Raw genomic sequence first — 21,611 nt, 5'->3', positions numbered from 1 at the left:
GTGTGTTAGTGTGTGTTAGTGTGTGTGTGTGTGTGTGTTAGTGTGTGTTAGTGTGTGTGTGTGTGTTGTGTGTGTGTGTGTGTGTGTGTGTGTGTGTGTGTGTGTGTGTGTGTGTGTGTGTGTGTGTGTGTGTCAGTCCTTCACTTGGTCATGCAGACCAAATGCTATTTCTCTTTCAGAGTTGTTTACAATACCATTTCATTTCTCAGCTTGTATTGACGTATTTCTCACAGACTGGAATTGAAACTATGCATCCCTTCACCTCTCCTTTTATGAATTATTCAACTGGCAATGTAATGGTCAATACTGCACATAAGATTAGCGGCTTGTGCGAGTGTATTGGACAGAACACCCTCCCCACACCCCAGCCCATTCTTCTTCATCTCTCAGCTCTCTCTACTCGCTCCTTGCCTGCCCTCTCTCTTTCTATTTGTCTCTGCGCTCTCCACTCCCTTCCTGTCTTCACTACCCCCCCCCCCCCCATACATCCTCCTTCTTCTCTGTGCCTCTATTCGTTTTTTAATAGCCCCATTCATCAGGGAGTATAAATACTTTTTCCCTGTTTGTTGCATTTCTGGATGCTTGTTCTTTTTCTTTGTCAGCTTTCTGGAGGCCTCTCACCTTTCTGTTCTGCTCTATTTCTCGCTGCTTGTCTGGTACTCTTGTATCTCTGGTGTTTTTCATCGATTAGCCATCAGCATTATTCCTAGCCACCCCAAGACATGTAGAAAAGGTTTTTTAGTAGGGCTGTCCGATAGAGTACAGCGTGTACAGGCCATTGAGTACACTGAGAAAGTGCTCTGTAAGCGTTTATGAAGGGAGGATAAACACATTTATATTTTAAATGTGTATATGCATACAGGCAACAATAACCTGAATGTTCATTATAAAAATGAATCCCGCTTAAATAATCATCCTTTTCTGGGCATACAGTCTTATCTCTGTTTCTGTTTTCTTGTCTCCTCCCTTCAGTCCCTCGGGGAGCTATGCATCGTCTGCAGAGCTGAGTCGGTGCAGCAGTCAGCTGAGCGAGGAGGACTATGGCGGTGAGTATGGAGAGAGGGACCCTTACGACGAGAACGATTCTTACCACTCCTGCCACTCCTCAGTTAGCTACAGCAAAGGCTCTCCAGACTGGGACCCCGATGAGACCAGGGGGCGTACAGCGATGAGGGAGACTACAGCAAAGACGGAGGAGAGGAGGCGGCGCTGTACGAGGAGGACGACGGAGGGCTGTACGAGGAAGAAGAGGAAGGCCTCTATGAGGATGAGAAGATGATGTATGATGATGAGGATTTGTACAACTTGGATGGGACCCTCAGTGAGGAGTTGGAGCCTCCATTTACCCCCACGCCAACGTCAACAGCCCCCCCAACTCTGGATGTACCCAGCTCCAGACCTCCTCTAGAGAAACAGCCATCCTTACACCAACAGCAGCCCCCTACTCAACCCCCCAATCAAACAACCAACCAGTCTCAACCTCCTGGCGTGGCCCCATCAGCTCAGCCGCCCGCTGGTCAACCAACAGCCCAGCCACCTAAACAGCCCCAGCCCCAAACACAGCCTCAGCCGCAGCCAGCCCCATCTGCCACATCTTTCTTCTCAATGGCCAAACCTCTAACAGCTGCAGTCACAGGCTTGGCCTCTTCTTTCCTGTCTTCTGTTCCCACCGCTCAGCCTGCCCAGTCTCACCCTCCAGCCACAGCCACATCTCAACAGCAACCGTCTGCTGCAGCCAGTGCTGTCCCTGCATCCCACCCAGCCACCATGGCTAACTCAGCCGCCCAGCCCCCCTCGACTGCCACAGTCCCTCCCTCCCAGCAGACCCCATCCTCCGGGCAGCCTCAATCCCATCTCAACGGTCCTGCCACCACACAGTCAGCTGCTCCTGAGGAAAAGGCTCCCCAGCTGGAGGAAGAGCCATGGCTAGAAGAGGAAGCGATGTTGGAAAAGGAGGCCAGGACGCCCCCTGCTCAGCCAGAGGAGACGCTCCCCACAGAGGAGAAAGAGGAGCATTTTGAAGAGAGTAAGCTGCCGACACCAGTAGAGGAAGAAGTGATACCACCCGAGAGGTAGGAGTGAAAATTAAAAGGATTTAGATCAATCACAACAAAAATAGACCAGATAAGAAACACATTTGCTACCAATCCTATAAATGTATCAGCTGAAGATATTTTTTGCTAAAAATCCGATAAATTATGTTTGTTTTTTTATTTATTTTAGTGATGCAGTCATAGAGGAGCCCAAAGAGCCAGTGGATCCAGCAGTCAGGGCCAAAGAGAACTGGCTAAGGCTCTACAACAAAGTTTTAGAACAGCTTCGGGAGGTAAGATCACTGGTTTGACTCTCACCCTCACTCCAAACTCCAGTCCAGGCCATCACAACAACCCAGTCTGATCCCAGAGCTGCAGGCCTGATTCAGCTCCATCCTGTAATCTAAAAGATACACCAGAGTTCAAGAGCCTCTAAAAGTGTCTACTGAGTCTTTGAAATATGAATATGGAGTGCATTATTTATGTGCAAAGACAGAGTACATACAGTAAGTTCTTCAGTTCTATTTTGATGGTGATTTTGCTGGACACCAGAAAGCAGACTTAAAGAGACAGTTCATGTCAAATACACATTTTTCCTCTTACCTATGGTGCTATGTATGACTCTAGATTCTTTTGGTGTGAGTGGCTGAGTGTTGGAGATATCGGCTTATGTCTGCCTGCTTCGCAATATAATTAAAACTAGATGGCACCCGGTTTGTGCTGCTTAAGGTGCCCAAAAAAATCATTTGAAAAAGCTCAATGTCTCTTTCCAGAAATCATGACCTGGTTACTCAAGATAATACATAAACCTTGTTGTGAGCAGTTTAATGTGCTCACAAAAATGCTTGTCCATGAGAAGATGTATGCTTCCTTCTGCTTGGTGATACGGCTGGTGGATTTAATTTGGGAGGAAAATAGTTCCTACATGAAACTGCTCACAACGAGGTCTTTGGATTATCTTGAGTAATCAGGTCATGATTTCTGGAAAGAGCCATTGCCGTTGACTCTATCAAGTATATTTTTTGGCACTTTGAGCGCCACAAGCTGAGTGCTATCTAGTTCCATTATACTGGAGAGAAGGCAGACATCTCTATGGCCAGCTCACAACAAAACAATCTAAATTGTAAAAGCACTACTAGTAAGATGAACACTATCTATTTTTATTCCAGTTGAGCTGTCCATTTAATGTCTTTCGTATTCTTTGTTTGCTCCCTTTTGATTTTCTTGAAATAAAAATAGAGATGGCTTGTCAGACAGCAAACTTTTTATTTTAGTTTGGGTGCAGCACTCCTCGACAAAACTGCTTGATTTAATTGTACACATTAAGTTTTGCTTGATCAGTTTTCACTTGCACATTTTATTCACACATTATGTTGCTGTTCATTACCTTTGAATTCAGTTGTGCAGAGAATTAATCACTTGCTTCGATGTTTATGTTGATGTGTGTCACGTTGCGTTTTTGTACATTTGGCTTCCTTTCGTTTGTCTTTCTTTTGGTTTTGTTTTGTTCGTGCCGACCCACTTTGTTTTCTTTCCAGTTTCATGTCATTGCCATAGTGACACTCGCATGCACTTTGCTCGGCCATCATTGGAGCATGCTGACAGGTAGGTAAAACCTGACTGGATGCTTGAGAGAAAGAAGGAAGTGGCGTGCAACAGATGTCTTGTTGAACTCCTCACTGTGTAAACAGGCACCTTCACTATGATCACTCATCTTCACAATTTGATCTTTTCTGTTGTATCTTGCAAGAGCTGTCTTTCAGTCTGATTATAAGCTGCACTGCATCAGAAGCTCCAAAGACATATTTCAAAAGTTAGGGAAAGCAGGTTGGTTTTTTTTGCATACTTATAAAAACTGTTTATGTATTCTGTAATGGCATAAATAAGAGTGACATTTACTGAATAATTGGTTTCTTTTTAGTTTCCAATGATGCTTGCCAGTGAACCAAATGTCTTGGCAAATTGCTTCAGCTTATTTCCCAGTTGTACAAATTATGTTTGACATCTAAGAGGTTCTTGAGCAGCAGATCTTTTTATGAGTTTTTACTGATACAACCAACTTTTAACCTAAGCACATCAAGCTCATCAGAGTTCTGATCGGGCGCAAAACATAAAGCCTGACCCTTCATAAACCCGCACAGTCTCTGTCCAAGCCTGACCCACAGCAGCAGTTTGGGGCCCAAGCCTGATTAAAAACCAGAATTTCTGGGCTAAACAATATATATTACATTACATTTTATATATTAGAATATTTGATACTATTAGAACATTTATATCAAGCTTACAGCAGGCGTGTCTCCTTGCACCACTTACAACCCAGCTGAAAGGCTGCAACAAAGATAGGAGACCAGACAGGTGTACTGAAAGTTAAAAGCATATTTATTTGCAAAATAACAGTAAATGAAGCCAATAAATAACAAAATAAACTTTGTCAGTCAGGTTTGCTTGGGTTATGGGTTATTTCAATAGTCTGTCATCTCGTACATGACAGGTTCGGTAGAGACTACGACTCTCGGTGCATGTAGCGTGCACGGTAGTCAACGGCACTGCTTTGAGCAGATGATATAACTGCTTTCACACTACCACTACCAACCAAGTCGGCCCTGCTCTTTCTCTTTTTCTGTTTTTTTGTCACCTCTCTAGCGTGCACTCTTTCTCTCTCCCCCAGTTTTCCACTATAATGCTTCATTGTTACATGACTTTCCCTCTCTAAGTCACAGTCCCCTCCCTCTTTCTCTCCTTTTCCCCTTTGATGTAGTCAATTAAAAGTCCTGCCATTTATGCATGAGAACTGCCAGTTTCATATGAGGAGTAATGAGAAATTACAGCCCAGCCTGAGCCCGGTGGGTCGGGTCGGGTCAGTTCAGGCCCAGTCAGGCCTGTGCAGAGAATCAGAGCTTCAGGACAGGATTAAAGGGGGGGCTCCTCCACCAGAAAATTTTGAGCATCAAACTCTTAATTTCCTACATTCTAGTGAATTATAGTGTGTGAAAAAGCACAGCTATGCACAAACAGGACAGTATTTTAAATGTGAAGAGCCTAATGAAGACCTTAAATAATCATATGTTTGGCACCAGTGATGTAGCCTCATTCAGTCAGTATGTGAATGCTGAATAAAGGCTGCAGGGATAATCTTAAGGCTGCTTGTTAATTTTCTGATATTCCTTCATCATATTCCTTCTTCCTCAGGCCCGAGGAGAGAACTCCAACTCCCTGTGGTTTGGTAAAGGAGGGTGAGTGTCTGCTGTCAGCTTCTCAAGTAATCTCTTTCACATGGAACATATTAGAAATCACACGGTGTGTTAGTCAAGCTAATGCAATAACTCCATAAATTAAACTCAATTAAAATTATCCGCAGATCATCGTGGAAAGCTGCCACCGCTGCTGCTTTAGATTGAAAATGCCCTTATGTAGTCTGGGAATCCTCCGTTCTATTTCATTACTATCCACAGACTCATTCAGCTTGTGGCATTTGGCCAGTGAGTATTGAGCGGCGGTGGGCTGCCCTGACTTAGCTGGCAGGTCATTTGTAGATGAGGCAGACCTCAGAGTGGAACTGAGGCTTGCATACTGAAGACGTGCTAAGTTAGCCAAATAGATACCCAGCAGTTAAACCCAGGTGTGTGGAGGGTCGCTCCCAGTATTTGAGACTAGGCAGTCCATGTAATTAAACTCTCCAGTAAAGCCCTTGACTGGAGGAGCATTAGAAACAATGATGAGAGAATTATGTCTTCCTCATAGCTACAAAACATGATTTCTTAGACAGACCTTTTGATAAGGGAATCATTTCTCCACTGTAAATATGGATGAGCATCATTATATGAATGTATTCTTCAGAATGGGAGGTGCTCTCTACAGTATCGACAGCATGCCGGACCTTCGCAAGAGAAAAGCAATTCCTCTCGTCAGAGATCTGGTGAGAAACAAACATGGACACAAGCAATAATGTACACAAGTATTATGGGGTAATCCCTTTTGTCACAGATTTTATTGTTTTCTCTGGATCCAAGTTTACTTTGAAGCAAACACCTCTATTCCTGCCTCTCATAGCCAGTGTTTCTCACTAACTAGGGAGTGTATCAATGTTTGTTGTTTATTTTGTTTTTGTTGTTATTTTTTCCTATTTTTTGGCCAGGGAGAGAAAGAAATCTTCCTTATAAAATACAAAACTAACCTTTTTTTAAGTAATTCATTGCTTCAGTACAATATGTTCGAATGAGCGTGTGTTTTTCTTTACAAAATAAGTGCTTCAAAAGCCTTTTTATGTATAATGTATCATAATTCCCTCTCTAATATCTGTTTCATGTTGTGGAAGAATATCAAGAAATTTTTCCTTTAAACAACTGTATTTATTTAACTTTCTCGCAAAAAATTACAAGACTAGATATGAACACATCATGGTGACCTTATAATTTATCTTTGCATAATGTAACTCAATGCAGCCTCGACCAGCGGCCTGTTTAGCTTCTGACTGCTTTGAGCTTACTTTAACTAGTTCTCCTTCTGCCAATTTTAACACAGATTCATTGATCATAATGTGTGATTATCAGGAAAATAATCGGGTGCATCCCCTGACACAACATAAGTGAGTTTACTGCATCCCTTCATCCTAACGCCGTCCCTGGGAAAATCTGTTGGCTCCAAACATCTTTTCTATTGTCCCCAGGCAACTTTAGTTTCAAGCCCTGCCATTTAGCCCGTACAGAACTTATGTGACACAGCCATCGATGAATGTTGACGGCTGTCTCACATCACTGCTAAACCTAACACCCTAAGTCTATTTGCCTATAGGCTGAAGGAAATCAACAAGGCAAATATCAGCCAATACCAACATTCAGCCGATGAAGTGGTGCATCACTAATCTAAGCATTATTTTACTTCTCTACTTCTTACGGTTTGTTTTTTATCTATAATCCAAAGTGAATATACTCATAAAGGCTCCTCTTGTTTATTTCTGACTGTTGCCCCTTCCACAGCTGTGTCATATGTTTGATATGTTGATAAATTAGATGTCTGCATATCTGTGGTGGAAATGTAATTACTGTAGTTAATCAGTATAGCTGCACTGTAGAGGTTAGGGCATACCTGTCAGATACATAGTGCCACACACGTAAACACACAATGCATCATAAATAGTTGTACAGTTTGTTGATTTAAATTCTTAAAATACATTTATATCGGTGTCTCTTACACATCTCCTTCTCTGTTTCATGGCTGTCTGGCTTCATCAGGCAATGGTGAGTACTTTCTTCTCACTCACAGAAATAAAAATACACATAAAACCACAGTGTAGTTCACATTCAGACACTTTTCTGTTTGCCCCCTTGTTTCCAGTCTCTGGTGCAGAACTCTCGTAAGGCTGGAATCACCTCCGCCATGGCGTCCACCACTCTTGGCAATGAAGAGCTGGTGGGTTTCCTCATCTCTTTTTTTTTTCTTCTTCAAAATTCTGTTCAGGATCTCCCGACCTTTAATCACAGCCGATATAAAACTCACATTTCTCTCCTCTGTGCCCTTTGCAGAAAAGTCATGTTTATAAAAAGACCCTGCAGGCTCTGATTTACCCCATCTCCTCCACTACTCCACACAACTTCGAGGTGTGGACTGCCACCACCCCCACCTACTGCTACGAATGTGAGGGGCTGCTTTGGGGTATCGCCCGACAAGGCATGCGCTGCTCTGAGTGTGGCGTCAAATGCCACGATAAGTGCCAGGATCTGCTCAATGCCGACTGTCTGCAGAGTAAGCATCGCTGCATCCACACATTTTTGCACACTTGCACAAAAACACTCTTTTTAACTCATGCATCTATTTTTACTTCAGTATACACACACCCAGCCATCCACACAAACCCCAAACCTATTTTAGCTCCTCCTCTGTATCCTTCTGCCCGATTGACATCCCATTATTCTTGTCCTCTATCCACTCTCACATTCTCCTCCCTCTTCCTTTCCAATTTATCTCCTGAGTAATGTGCTGTCATACCCCTGCCTCTCCCCTCTCTCTTCCTTCCATAGCCTTTGCATCCATACTGCTTTGTCTAATTCAGCTCCACACGGGGTGACTTATCCAATTCCCATACTGATTTTGGAGTCAATCTATGTTATGCATAATTCATTGCTCTACTGTCTCCAAAGAGTCTCACAAGATCTTGATGCCAATAGCATCTCTTGGTCTTTTAGTCTCAGACTATCTACTTTTTCTTGACTAGCTCAGTGGTTAAGTGGAAACGGTTTATGCCATAATATTTGGAGGTTTGGGGTTTGATCAACAGCCAAGAAGTGTCAAAGACTTTCACAATAGATTTGATGATATCTTAGCTTTGCACTCAGCTTTAAAGAGGTGGATTGCAGGAGAAACAGGAGATAAGCTGCTAACCTTTGCGCCATATTGCCTTGAATATATATATTTTAAACAACAAACCATTCTTTTCACATCCCTTTCTTCATTCATCTGTCTCATCAGGAGCCGCAGAGAAGAGCTCCAAGCATGGAGCGGAGGACCGAACCCAGAACATCATCATGGTTCTGAAGGACCGCATGAAGATCAGAGAGAGGAACAAACCAGAGATCTTTGAGCTAATCCTGGAAGTGTTCGCCCTCGACAAAACAACACACGCCACGCAGATGAAACAAATTAAGCAGAGTGTGCTCGACGGGACGTCCAAATGGTCAGCGAAGATCAGCATCACTGGTGAGTTCAGGGTTTCATGTTACACATACACGTACAAGGCCTTATTGAAAGACCTATAGCACGTGGTCTAAAGTGCAAGTGCATTGAGGGCGTGTCCAACCATTTTTGCTGGTTAAACTGCTTAAAATCTGGACACAAATTAATACACAAAGGGCAGAGGGGTTGTATTTAGTCCCTTAATTGATCATAGGTGTGTTTGGGGCTTAACATGAATTCACCAATCAGAGCAAAACCAAAAAATTAAGTTATATATTTGACAGAGGAGATAGAGCTAAAGTTTTAGTTTCAGAAAGAATTATTGAAGTTACTCTGCTCCTCATGCGTAATTGCGTACAGCGTCTCTCTTAATTGGGAGTCGCACAGCAGCTCTCTGCTATATTTACATTTAGAAAATGTAATTAATATTTCCCTCATAATGATTTAATATTTCACCCACCTGCAACCCATCCGCAAGTCTGTCTGTGTGTAACAAGCAGAGTGGTAGGGAGTTGTGAACCTGCCTATGTAAGCACATTTCACTATCTGAATAATGCACTCTTTAAATAGTAGAAAAATACTGCACCATTCTGACTTTAGACCAGATTTTTGTTGGTACGTGGAGCAATTGCTTTCTTCTGTCTCAAAACACCAATGTGTCAACAATGCACCTGACCACATCTTATTTTAAGACCTACACGCCCATGGGCACATAAATGGGTGCAAGTAGATTTACTACTTAGACAATGTGGGTGCTGGCCATAAAAATGAACAACTGCATAAGTGTGAAACTAGCATGACAATGCACCTCGCTGTGCGCCTCTTTGTGCCAAGTGTAAGATAGGACACATGGGTTGTAAAGCCCATTGAGTGCCATCATGGTGCCTGGCAATGATACTGTTGTTTTCCTTTGGTGTTATTGATATGAAAAGGCTTTATTCTTATTAAATGTAAGTATTGGTAAAGCCTGTTTAAATGTTTCTGTCTCTTTCTCAGTGGTTTGTGCTCAGGGCCTGCAGGCTAAAGACAAAACAGGCTCCAGTGACCCTTATGTAACAGTTCAAGTTGGGAAAACCAAGAAGAGAACCAAGACCATCTATGGAAACCTCAACCCAGTCTGGGAAGAAAACTTCCACTTGTGAGTTCAGTCAAACTTTTCAAATGCTGATATATCGTTTTTTGCCCTATAATGGATGATGTAATCCTTTAATTTAGAGATATGGCCCAGAAAATGAATTTAAGACACTTCAGTTTTTATGTTTTTTGGATTACCAGAGAACCATGCTATACTTAAAAATTAGCGTGTATTCTCTTGTTTCCTCAGCCATCATGATATTCTCCTCTGCATCACAGTTGTTTGCCAACACTTTTTGTCTCTGCCTCATCCAGTGAATGCCACAATTCGTCTGACCGCATCAAGGTTCGCGTGTGGGACGAGGATGACGACATCAAGTCGCGTGTGAAACAGAGGTTCAAACGTGAGAGCGATGACTTCCTGGGTCAAACCATCATTGAAGTCCGGACTCTGAGCGGGGAGATGGACGTTTGGTACAACCTGGGTGAGTTTTCAAGATAAGAGACAAGACGGTGGAGAATTAGAGACGCATGAGAGGAGCAGCAAGTCACCACAGAGATAACAGTACAAGAAACAGATAATTGAAGTGCTTGTCTCTCTTAGATGGAACAGATGTCAGCCAACTAAGAAAGCATGTATATCTTACTTTCATTTGACAGACAAGAGAACTGATAAGTCTGCTGTGTCAGGAGCCATCCGGATGCACATAAGTGTGGAAATCAAAGGAGAGGAGACGGTCGCTCCTTACCATGTGCAGTACACCTGTCTACATGAGGTCAGTCTGAGTGGACCTCTGGTGGAAATCATCCAAATGCTGTTGTGACTACTTGCACTTGAAGTAAAACATTAAATATGCAAGAGCAAGCTTCTGAGTTAATTAGTCCCAGTCAATTTAATTTGGGGTTTCCCATTAACACAATCAATCACCTTGTGAATTTCTGTTTCTGTCTTTACACCCTGGGGAATGTACTTTCTTTTTTGTAAAACATAAAATTGCAAACATTAGGTTTGTCGTTACATTTAACAGCTTGCTTCATTTGTAATAGTCTGGAATTATTGAGCCATTTTCACCAGTAATAGAGGGAATATGGTACAGGCACAGACAGCGCCACATATGAGTCTCTAATGAAGACCCTACAGACTAATTCACAGTTTCATATATAATCCTGTTATCCTGCAGGACTTTAAGAAGGGGATGAGTCACTGTTTTTGACATGACTGAAGAACTTAGAAACAGTCTGAGCAAACAGATCTTTAAAGTCAAAATCAAGCTAAATGTAGGCATATTTCTAGGTTTACATTGTTTTTAACGTTGTGCTGTATCAGAAAAAAAAGCTTAATGTTTGTTATTTTTTTAACTTTGCTCGGTGTTTCACTATGACAACCGCCTGGGCGTGACCAACCACGGAAGCTCCAATGACACCGCGTCTTTCAGTGACAGACAGGTCGAACTGTGCTAGGGCCCGCCCCCTTACCTTACCACAGCCGACCGGCCTCCCCAACCCATGCTCGCTGTGAAAGCTCGCTCAGCACATTCAGGCTAGCTCGGTTTGCTGCTTAAATGTTCACAGATGACCCATAAACGATTCACGTCGCCGAACGCAGTTCCCGGCTTCAGTCTGTATTTGCAGACTAAGTCCTTCGCTGGAAGTACAGTGTATCGTTACCTTACACAGTATAGTGTCCGCGTCAAGGCGAGCTGCTCCGCCGGCGACTCCGTGTTAACTTACCGGTCAACTGACAAGTGTGTAGCTTTTCACCGTACGGCTAACGTGTTGCGGCGAGCCGACCGGAGTTCAGTAGCTTAACTTGGTAGCTGCACCAGGCATCCGGAGTTTTGCTAACGTGTCACAGCGAACAAAACACCAGTAGCATGCAGAGTTAGCTCGATCTAAACCCCGGGAGCTAACGCTAATTGACCAACAGGCTAACTCGTTATGGCGGGTATATCTCGGCTAATTAGCTAACCTTACTCAGTTTTCTTCTTTCCCTAACGCCATATCCTCGGTTACTACCCTCACCAAAGGGTCTGAACCGAAGGCCAAAGAGGCTGCGTCCCTCCAGTGTCCCGCATCATACGGATCGTCCATCTCGGGCAGTGCTAAACATGCTCAAGCATCGCTAGCCGATTCCCGGTCATTTCCTCACTGTGCTTCAGTGCCAGAGAAGATATTGAAAAGGAGACTGAGTGGCGAGCGCCACAACTAGCACCCATCTCCCACTAGCCACTACGAGCCTATCGGACATGATGGAGGCTGACCCCTTGGACATGCCTCCACTCTTCGAGGAGCTCCTCGAGGTGGAGCTGGGCTACGAGGAGGCAGAGGGGCCGCCAACTCTGACCTGCTCGACGTGGATGAGATGGAGGATGAGGAGGATGACTCCACGTTCCCAGTTTACCAATCCAGACACTGCTCCCCCAGTGCATAGCAGCTTGTAGGAGGTGTGCAAACGAGCTGCAGACAAATTGGGGATACAGTGGCCTGCAGCTCAGGATGCCAAAGGGGCCAGAGAGAGACCTATATGATGGTAAGAGGCCGCCTCCAGCCAAGCCACCTGCCAAGCAACTCATTCCAGCTGTGCCCACCTGCATGAAGGAGATGAGCCGTTACTGGTCTAGTCCAGTCCCAGTCCCAAGAGCAAGCTACCCACCAAAGGTCACTCCAAGCTTGAGATCCATGGGATGGGGGAACAGGGACTGGCTGAAATGCCCAGTGGTGGAGCCATCACTGGCTTTTCACCTTCACCCTAACCATCGCTTTTTCTCAGCGTCCAGCAACATTTCTCTACCTAGCAAAATGGAGCGCCTCACCGCCTCCATTTTTCAGATGGTGTGTAGGTATGCAGCCTAGGGAGTTTGCTCTCTCAACGCTATGACACTGTTGTCTGTGTATCAGGCAGAAATCTTGGAAGCGATGGGCCAGCTAACCCGGCCCTCTGGGTCGAGATCTGTGTGGTGAATGACTTCGTCTTGCATTCCTCACAGGGAGCGGTTCAAGGCTGTGATCGAGTTATGGGGCTTTCTGTTGCAGGTGAGAGAGCCCTATGGCTGAAATTCTCAAGCCGAAGTGATGTTCAGAAGGCAGAGGTTGTGGATGCAGCATACGACCCCACCAAAGGTCTTTTCGGTCCAGCTTTGGAAAAGATGAGGGAGACCAGCACCCTCAGGAAGCAGGAGGGTGAAGCATTCGATCTCTTTCTCCCTGGGAAGCACACCCCTCACCCCACCCAGGGGCCGAGGACTGGCTTCGTGAAGTGAAGTGAAAACAGGAAGGTGTCAGACCACAGAGACAGGCAGCTGGTCAGCAGGCTAACCAGCAGCCTAGGTCACAAAATCAGAGGCCATGGGGCAAACACTCCTTTGCAGCCGTAGCCATGAGAAACCGTCCCTCACACCCTCAGGAGGGGAAGAAGAAGCGTGCTGCCTAACACACACAGCTTCTCCCTCTCCCCCTCTCATGAAGAAAAACAGAGTGGTGGAACAGAGCCCAGAGGTTCAGAATACAGAGGCCCTGGTGCCTCTAGGTTTCCCAGGTGTTATCTGTTGTTTTCCCTCCCCTCATGTTCTGGAGGAGGAGGGTCTGGGACAGCAGATCACAGTGTCACCAAGCACTTCTACCTTGTTCAGCAATAAAAAAGTCAAGCCTCGCAGCCAGGCATGCAGCCAAGGGCGAGCCATTCCCCCCAAAACAAAAATAAAAACATGTCATGTCCCCCTGCTGCCAACAGAGGGAGCCCATGCTCTTCCGAGGGCATGTCACTCCCTCCAGGTTGTGGGGATGACGTCACCAAGGTATGTCTACATGGGCTCCCTGCTCGGGCAGATCCATGTCACTTGGTGTCTCTCCCTCTTCAGACAGCGCAAAGCGGTAACATTCAGGCAAAGCCCATGCCTGCTTGGCCTCATGGCTTCAGTAATATGTCATACATTTGGGTCTCCTAATGAGGGATTTTCAGCGTTGGGTGGTAGCGTTACATCTCTGCCCACACCGTAACCTGAGTGACAAAGTGAAAGTAATGCATGCATGCGTTGTGGCTCTCCGCCACTGGAGAGACTCATCTGCTGTCGCATTGGGCGTCCTGCTGGGGGTGGTGTCATCCGGGGTAACCATGACAACGGACGCATCTCAGATGGGTGCGGAGTGACAATGATAGGCAGGGCATTGAATGGCACATGGGACCCGAGGCTGGCTCGACCTCGCATAAATGTCCTGGAGCTTTGGGCTGTGTTCTTGGCAGTAAAGCATTTTCTGGAGTTTCTACAAGGTCGCCATGTCTTGGTGAAAACAGACAACTCCACGGTGGTGGCGTACATCAACCGCCAGGGAGGCCCATGCTCACTGCAGTTACACAGGTGAGCTCGGAGTATAATCGTGTGGAGCAGCACCAAGCTCATGTCCCTTTGGGCTACACATGTGCCAGGTGTTCTGAACACGTGTGCAGATCTTCTGTCATGGGAAACCCCCTGTATGGGGAGTGGACTCTCCATCTGCAGGTGGTGGCTCAAATTTGGCAGAAATATGGCCAGGCAGCCGTAGATCTCTTCGCCTTGCGAGAAAACGCACAGTCTCCACTATTTTTTCTCTACCTATCGGATATAAACGCACGTCTGGGGATGGATGTGCTGGCTCACCTATGGTCAGACAGGCAGCTCTATGGCTTCCCTCCTCTCAGCCTGATCTCCCCCACCTTAGCCAGGGTGAGGGAACATGGCTTGTCCCTGATCCTGATAGCGAGATGAGAGACCCACACCCACACCCAGACCGGGTGACACTCTGGGCTTGGCCCGTGAGAGGTGGAACCTGAATGCAGTGGGTCTGCCTGAGAAAGTCATTGACACCATTCAGAGTGCAAGAGCCCCCTCCACTCGCTCCCTTTATAGTGGTAAGTGGCGGGTTCTTGAGGAGTGGTGCGACTTGAGGCGCACCATTCCTTTTCACTGTTCAGTGGCTGACCTGCTGTGTTTCCTGCAGGAACTGGTAGACAAAGGTAAGGCCTTCTCTACAATTAAATAGTACTTGGCAGCCGTTTCAGCCTGTCATATGGGCTTTGGGGATAAACTCACAGACTAGCATCCTTTGCTGTGCCGGTTCATGAAGGGTGCACGCCGCAAGCTCCCAGTTTCTAGGCCCCTGGTTCCCTTGTGGGACCTGTCAATAGTACTAGAAGCCCTTTCTCATCACCCATTTGAACCTATAAAGGCTGTGGGGTTGAAGTTCATTTCTCTGAAGACTGTGTTGCTTTTGGGTTTAACCACAGCAAAACGGGTAAGTGACTTACAGGCGTTGTCCAGCTGCCCTCCGTGTTTACAGGTTGCCCCAGGTCTCACCGAGGTCTGCTGTCTAAGGTGGTGGAGTCAGCTTACAGGTGTTTCACAGTGGCGCTTTTGGCTTTTCACCCACCTTCATTTGCTTCTGAGGAGGAGCAAAGACTTAATACTCAATGCCCTGTGCCGGCTCTGCATGTGAATGTGAGCAGGACAGCAGAGTTCAGGACGTGGTTTCGGCTGTTTGTGTCCTCAGCTGCTCCCCACAAGGGCAAGCCCTTGTCCCGCCAGGGGCTGTCCCAGTGGATTGTGGAGGTTATTTTTCTTGCCTGTAGCTGTAAAGGTCTTCAGCTGCCTCAGGGTCTGAGGGCTTATTCCACAAGGGGCATGGCTACTTCAAGGGCCCTGTTTAAGGGTGTTTCTTTGCAGGATATTTGTGCTGCAGCAAGCTGGGCTACACCTCACACTTTTGTGAGGTTTATGAGTTATGAGTTAAGAGGGGCCGGTCGACTGTGGTAGGCTAAGGGGGCGGGCCCTACCACAGTTTAACCTGTCTGTCAATGACAGATGTGGTGTCCATAGTTGGTCATGCCGAGGCGATTCCCATAGTGAAACACCTCACTCTGTTATCAAAGAACCAGGGATTACATTATGTAACCCAACACTTTGTTGCTTTACACATATTAAACAGTCAAACTTCAATCAAGTTCTCAGACTAATGATTTGAGCCAAATGTGTCTTCCACATCTGCCTCCTGCTTAACCCTTTGAACCCTGAACAAACTTGTTTGATTTCTTCCAAAAATATGGTAAAAAAGGCAAAGAGCAATTTGGCAAGAAATGCTCTGCATATTGCAATATATTAGTAGATTTAAAACAAGAGTTTAAAACTAGGGGGAAATGTCCAGACAGCTATATATTTATAATTAGCATAGTTTTGTATTTGAAATTATTTTTACTGAATTCTTATAATTTTAAGCATTTTTTCACTTCAATTTTTAGGTCATTTTCTTGTACTTTTTGCCAATTACTTGCTAGTTTATGATTCTTTTCTCTTGTAGTTGCTCATTGCCTTTTTCCCATGTTTTTCAACATTTCAAAATCAAGCCAATTCGCCCAGGTTTAAGGGGTTAAAGGAGCTGTATGTGATATTCATAACATTAATGTGACATCAATCCACTGTTTGCTGTATAAAGTTATAGTGGAGTAATGGCGTCTAGAGCAGAAAATGAAGATTGCTAAAATCGCACAGTCTGTAGGGGGAGTGGAAGAGTAGCGCTCATCTGGCTGGTCAGATGTGTTTGAAATGTATTCATATTTTAACAAGCTGCGTATTTTTTTAACTTACCCGTCCTTTGTCTTTTTTCAGCATCTGTTCCAGTACACCACGGAGGAGCAAAATGGCGGCGTAGTGAAGATCCCTGACGCCAAAGGGGACGATGCGTGGAAGGTGTATTTTGAGGAGACAGCTCAGGAGATAGTGGACGAGTTCGCCATGAGATACGGAGTGGAGTCCATCTACCAGGCCATGACGTCAGTCCCTCAACCATTACTCTAAATGTTTAAACTGGAAACAGACATTTTTTTTTTACTTGGCCCCTTCTGGCATTTCCAAGTGGTGTTATTGTTGGCGGCATTGTCGCAAAGACAACCGGATTACTTTTCATTTTAACCACAGTTAAGCAGCTACCAACAACACAGGACACGCTACATTTTGGTTACACGAAATCACTTTGATAGTTTCTGCTGTTTCTGCTCCTTGGGATAGTAACTGCAAAGAACTTACACAGATACTCTTTGGTAACAGGAGAACACAAAAGCATTATCCTCTTTCTGTTTTGGTTGTGCAGTAGTTGATGCACTTCCTTCCTGAAGGGTCGTACATGGTGGCAGACAAAATTGCGTAGTGAAAACAAGGCTGATAGGAAACCAGCCTTAACGTTGGTGTTGTCATTATTCTAAAGCCATCACAATGTGCCATCAACATTTACTACATAATGATATGTTAGATAAAAAAAAATGTCTATTTCCACTTTTACCATGAAAGTTAAGTAGGAACAACTCTTGAGTTATAAACGTTGGTTTAATTACACCTACTTTTATACAGTTAGATAAGATAGTTGGATATACATGTAGTTTATTTTTTCTTCCAATACGTGGGTATCAGGAGCAAGAAAATGCACTAAATGTTCTTTTTGCCACTTCCACCCCACAGCCACTTTGCCTGCTTGTCATCAAAGTACATGTGCCCAGGAGTGCCAGCTGTGATGAGCACCCTGCTTGCCAACATCAACGCTTACTACGCCCACACCACCCAATCCTCCAACAATGTTTCTGCTTCAGACAGATTTGCTGCGTCAAACTTTGGCGTGAGTCCCTGAGTGATAGTTGTTTTTTTCCTTATATATGTGACTATATACTACAGGGGGGGCTTAGATTCTAACTGAAAAATGCCGTACTTTTACCCGTGGTCCTGCAGATCCTCAAAAGGTCTTAAAAGGCATTGAATTCATTCATCTATAAATAATGTCAAGATAAACTTTATTATCTGTGAGGGGCAATTTGTTACACAGCCAGCAGTAAAATAAATACATTGCACAACAACTCACAACATGTCCACAGTGAAACAGAAAATTATATTTTACTACTAAGGAATACAACAGCAGGGAGAAATTAATGTTTAAATCTTTTTAATTCAAATAAAGCCTTAATTGGTGTTAACGTGTTTCAAAACAATCTTTCAAGGATTTCATTAATCTTTTTTTAAAATTGCAAAAAAATTGGTTACATCTATTTTTCTTAAATATTTACTGAATACTTCTCACATTAACGTCATGCAGTTCAGGATAGTGGAACCAACAACACTTGATCGTCACTGTAACCCGAATGACATGGAGGAGTGCAAATTCAAAGAAAATGAGCTATTTAACCGAGATTTTGAGGGCATGGCTGAAACCGGATATTTCCCTATCTTTGTCTCTGCCAGGCGACGCAGACGGAAAAGTCATCTTTTATGTTATAATAAATATTTATTTTTTAGTTATTTTAAAATTTTGTCTTAAATTTAATTCTCAAATAACATTAAAAGTTTTTTGAAGTCTTACAGAGTTCTTAAAGGAACTCTGTATACTATATTGCTGTTAAAACATCTAAGAAATGACTAGCTCCTGTTCGCCCTCGGGATGTAGATAGAAGTTAAATGTGGCCCCACCCATTTCTATAAACATCCAATCAGCTGAGCCTCGTCAGATCCGGTTTGGGATTTGTGTAGCTAAATGGTAACAAATAATGTTTCAGCTGTGGTGTGGTTTTCTGAGCAGTCTGTTCTGTTTTACTGTTTAGAAGGAGAGGTTTGTCAAACTGCTGGATCAGCTGCACAACTCCCTGAGGATCGACCTGTCCATGTACCGGGTACCGACCGCTTCTCTCCGTCATAACAAACGCCAAACACTTTATGTCACTTAATGCTACAATTTCTGTGTGTACATCATGTATTGGTGTGCCAATTCCTTGTTTTAAGATGGAAATGATGTTGCCTTTGTCGATTTTCTTATGTAATGCCTTTATCTTATTACCTGAAGAAAGAGAAAACTTTTGACCTTGAGTTAACATTTTGTGCTGCGTTTAATCGTCCGTGTAAATGTGCTTTCAGAATAACTTCCCTGCCAGCAGTCCTGAAAGACTACAAGACCTCAAGTCTACAGTTGATCTCTTGACGAGCATCACGTTCTTTAGGATGAAAGTAAGAATGACTCAAGTCTTTTCTTTTCCTTTCTTGTCTTTTTTCTTTTCACATTAGCACTTAACTCAGAAAACAAACAGTTTTCCAGTACTTTCCCGAAAGCAGCCTGAGGCGTAAACTGAGTATCAGCTGAACATTACCCTATTCAAACTGAAGCTATTATCATGAAGCTCTGTGTGTGTCTGTGCGCATGTGACAGGGTGTTAATGCATGTTTATTGGTATTTGTGCAGCACAGTGAGTTTATGGTGAAATCCCCACTGAGCATAACCTCCTGCTGAGTCTGTGTGTGTCTGACAGCTCTTTGAGGTGAACTGGATTCAACCATATGTTGTGTAACATTTGTGTTCAGGTCCAGGAGTTGCAGAGTCCCCCCAGGGCAAGCCAGGTGGTGAAGGACTGCGTGAAAGCATGTCTCAACTCCACCTATGAGTACATCTTCAACAACTGCCACGACCTCTACAACAGGGAATATCAGACAGACCCTGTAAGTCTGTGTTTGTGAAGCAGATGCTGTTGCATTATTCCTGCTCTTTCACTCTCACGACAAAGAATTCTGTTGCAATGTTAATTTGTAAGCTCTTTCTGTCTCCAGTCGAAGGCAGTCCCTCCAGATGAGCAGGGTCCCAGCATCAAAAACCTGGACTTCTGGTCCAAACTAATCACCCTCATCGTCTCCATTATAGAGGAGGACAAAAATTCCTACACTCCCTGCCTTAATCAGTGAGTCTCTAGTCATAACATCAGCCTAGTTCCTCAAATTTTGCATAAAGAGGCAGTTTTGTAACTTTCACAGCCAGCTTAGGAAAAGTTTGAAGTGGGGTTGATTATCCATAGTCAGTGTATTACCTATAGTCGATGACGGTTGGCACACCCCGAGTGCTGAAAAGCAGGCATAAGTAGTGCAATTGAAGCCATGCAATGTACATCTGTGGACAGGGGCAGCAGCAAAACATATTTTAGCCATCAAAAAAGTACATAACAGATTAAGTATATGCTATATTTAGAATATTTTTGGTACTTTTTCATGCCATCAGACAGCCCTTTCCGACAGGGAACATAAGCTGTTATTTTCACTCTCTCTTCAAAGCCACCAGACTCCATTGACAAAAACAGTCATTCTGCGTCACTGAAGCAGGAGCTGCTGGTCTACTGCTCCCTCAGTTGGTTTTTTTGTGTTACTTTGTGACTTCGGAGTTGAGTTTTTCCTTATTCGATGTGAGGGTTTAAGGAAAGAGTGATGTCGTATGCTGTAAAGCCAATTGTGATTTATGATAAAGTGCTTAAAAATAAAATTGACTTGACCTGAATTGACTTGATTTTCAAATGGTTATTTTAAATTCACCAAAGTCCCACAATAGTACAAACGAACCAAACCGATCAAGACAGCGGTAGACCCGAAACCATTGTGTTCAATGAGACTGTTTTTGTCAATGGAGTCTGGTGGCTTTGAAGAGAGCATAGATTTATATAATGGCCTCAGTTTCAGAAAAAGCTGTCTGATGGCAAGATAAAGTGGTTAAAATATTCAGCTAAAATACGATTGATTGCTGCCTCTGTCCACAGCAGTACATTGCTTAGCTTCTGTGGCAGTACTCCTGCCTGCGGGGGGGTCAGAGTATCAGGCCAAACAGTCAAACAAACAGCTTTGTTTGTTTTGAAGCCATGGGTGGGTCCTGTGAGATAAGATAATATGTAAGGTCCTGGAAAGTTAAGCAAATGTACTAACAATATCGAAGAATAGAAAAATGAAAGAAGTTACAAACATTCACGTGTTCAGTATTGACATCTTTCTATGTTATAATGCGTGTAGTGTTATATTTGCATTGTGCACTGACAGTAAAGGCATTTTTGGCATTTTTGTATGACAGCTGGTTTGGTGGGTCGGGGTAGTTTGGATTTAGATCTTGTGCCACTTTTTTAAACCGTATATTTATTAATTATGGTTACATTTTGTACTGGTGCATTTTTCTGTCAGTGGCAACTAAAAATATACAGAGGAAACACTGATGGAGTTACATAAAAATGAGGCCAGGTTATTCTGTTAAATAATAGAGTGCCATTACTGCATCTAGAACTGTATTTAAGCCTGAATACTGCCTCTTATAGGTTTCCCCAGGAACTGAACGTGGGCAAGATTAGCGCTGAGGTCATGTGGAATATGTTTGCACAGGACATGAAATACGCCATGGAGGGTAGGTGTTTGTGTGTTTTGTTGGGACGGGGAGGCTCGTAAATACAACAGTCATTAGTTTGTGTCAAGAGATCTTTTTTATGTGTAAACTGTAGATGGAGAAAGAGTGGTGAGGTGGGACTTTTCCTCATCCTTTGTTTCTCTTTAATATTTAGAGCATGAGAAGCACCGCCTGTGTAAAAGCGCAGATTATATGAACTTGCACTTCAAGGTGAAATGGCTCTACAACGAGTACTGCAAGGAGCTGCCCACTTTCCAGAAGCATGTACCTGAATATCCAGCGTAAGTGTCGTGTACACAGCACTTTTCCTCCTGCATCTACCACTGTGGCACAGAGATTCATCTCTGCTTGTTTTTTCCTCTGCAGATGGTTTGAACCTTTTGTCATCATGTGGTTGGACGAAAATGAAGAAGTGTCCAGAGATTTTCTGCATGGAGCCCTGGAGAGGGACAAAAAAGACGGGGTAATTGCTTTCATCAGCATCCTTCACATGTAAAATGCTAGTCTGCTAACATACTATGGGAGCTGATCTATGCTTCCAAGGTCCTATGTCCCCAAGGTCCTATTTTCCCAGGGTAATTTGCTCCCAACATCCTACGTTCCCAGTGGTCTACGTACCCAAGTTCCTATGTG

The 21,611-nt window shown here is 44.1% G+C and overlaps 1 protein-coding gene across 1 annotated transcript in view; it reads left to right on the top strand.

Annotated features, from left to right (window-relative positions):
* The window catches only part of LOC121950959 (protein unc-13 homolog A-like), a 57,230-nt gene that overhangs the window by 21,031 nt on the left and 14,588 nt on the right, over positions 1-21,611 (top strand). Inside the window, 21 exon segments of the mRNA XM_042497103.1 lie at positions 973-1,148; positions 1,151-2,072; positions 2,224-2,326; positions 5,223-5,266; positions 5,871-5,949; positions 7,265-7,270; positions 7,368-7,442; positions 7,556-7,775; positions 8,499-8,726; positions 9,699-9,840; positions 10,092-10,261; positions 10,437-10,552; positions 16,412-16,575; positions 17,258-17,411; positions 18,385-18,453; positions 18,695-18,784; positions 19,136-19,270; positions 19,379-19,506; positions 20,893-20,978; positions 21,133-21,259; positions 21,345-21,441. Of these exon segments, the coding sequence (XP_042353037.1) occupies positions 973-1,148; positions 1,151-2,072; positions 2,224-2,326; positions 5,223-5,266; positions 5,871-5,949; positions 7,265-7,270; positions 7,368-7,442; positions 7,556-7,775; positions 8,499-8,726; positions 9,699-9,840; positions 10,092-10,261; positions 10,437-10,552; positions 16,412-16,575; positions 17,258-17,411; positions 18,385-18,453; positions 18,695-18,784; positions 19,136-19,270; positions 19,379-19,506; positions 20,893-20,978; positions 21,133-21,259; positions 21,345-21,441 (3,331 nt within the window).

This window comes from Plectropomus leopardus, chromosome 12, assembly GCF_008729295.1.
Source record: "Plectropomus leopardus isolate mb chromosome 12, YSFRI_Pleo_2.0, whole genome shotgun sequence".
NCBI classification, from domain to species: domain Eukaryota; kingdom Metazoa; phylum Chordata; class Actinopteri; order Perciformes; family Serranidae; genus Plectropomus; species Plectropomus leopardus.
The sequence above is the reverse complement of the archived record's forward strand: the minus strand, read 5'-3'. Positions and strand labels throughout refer to the sequence as shown.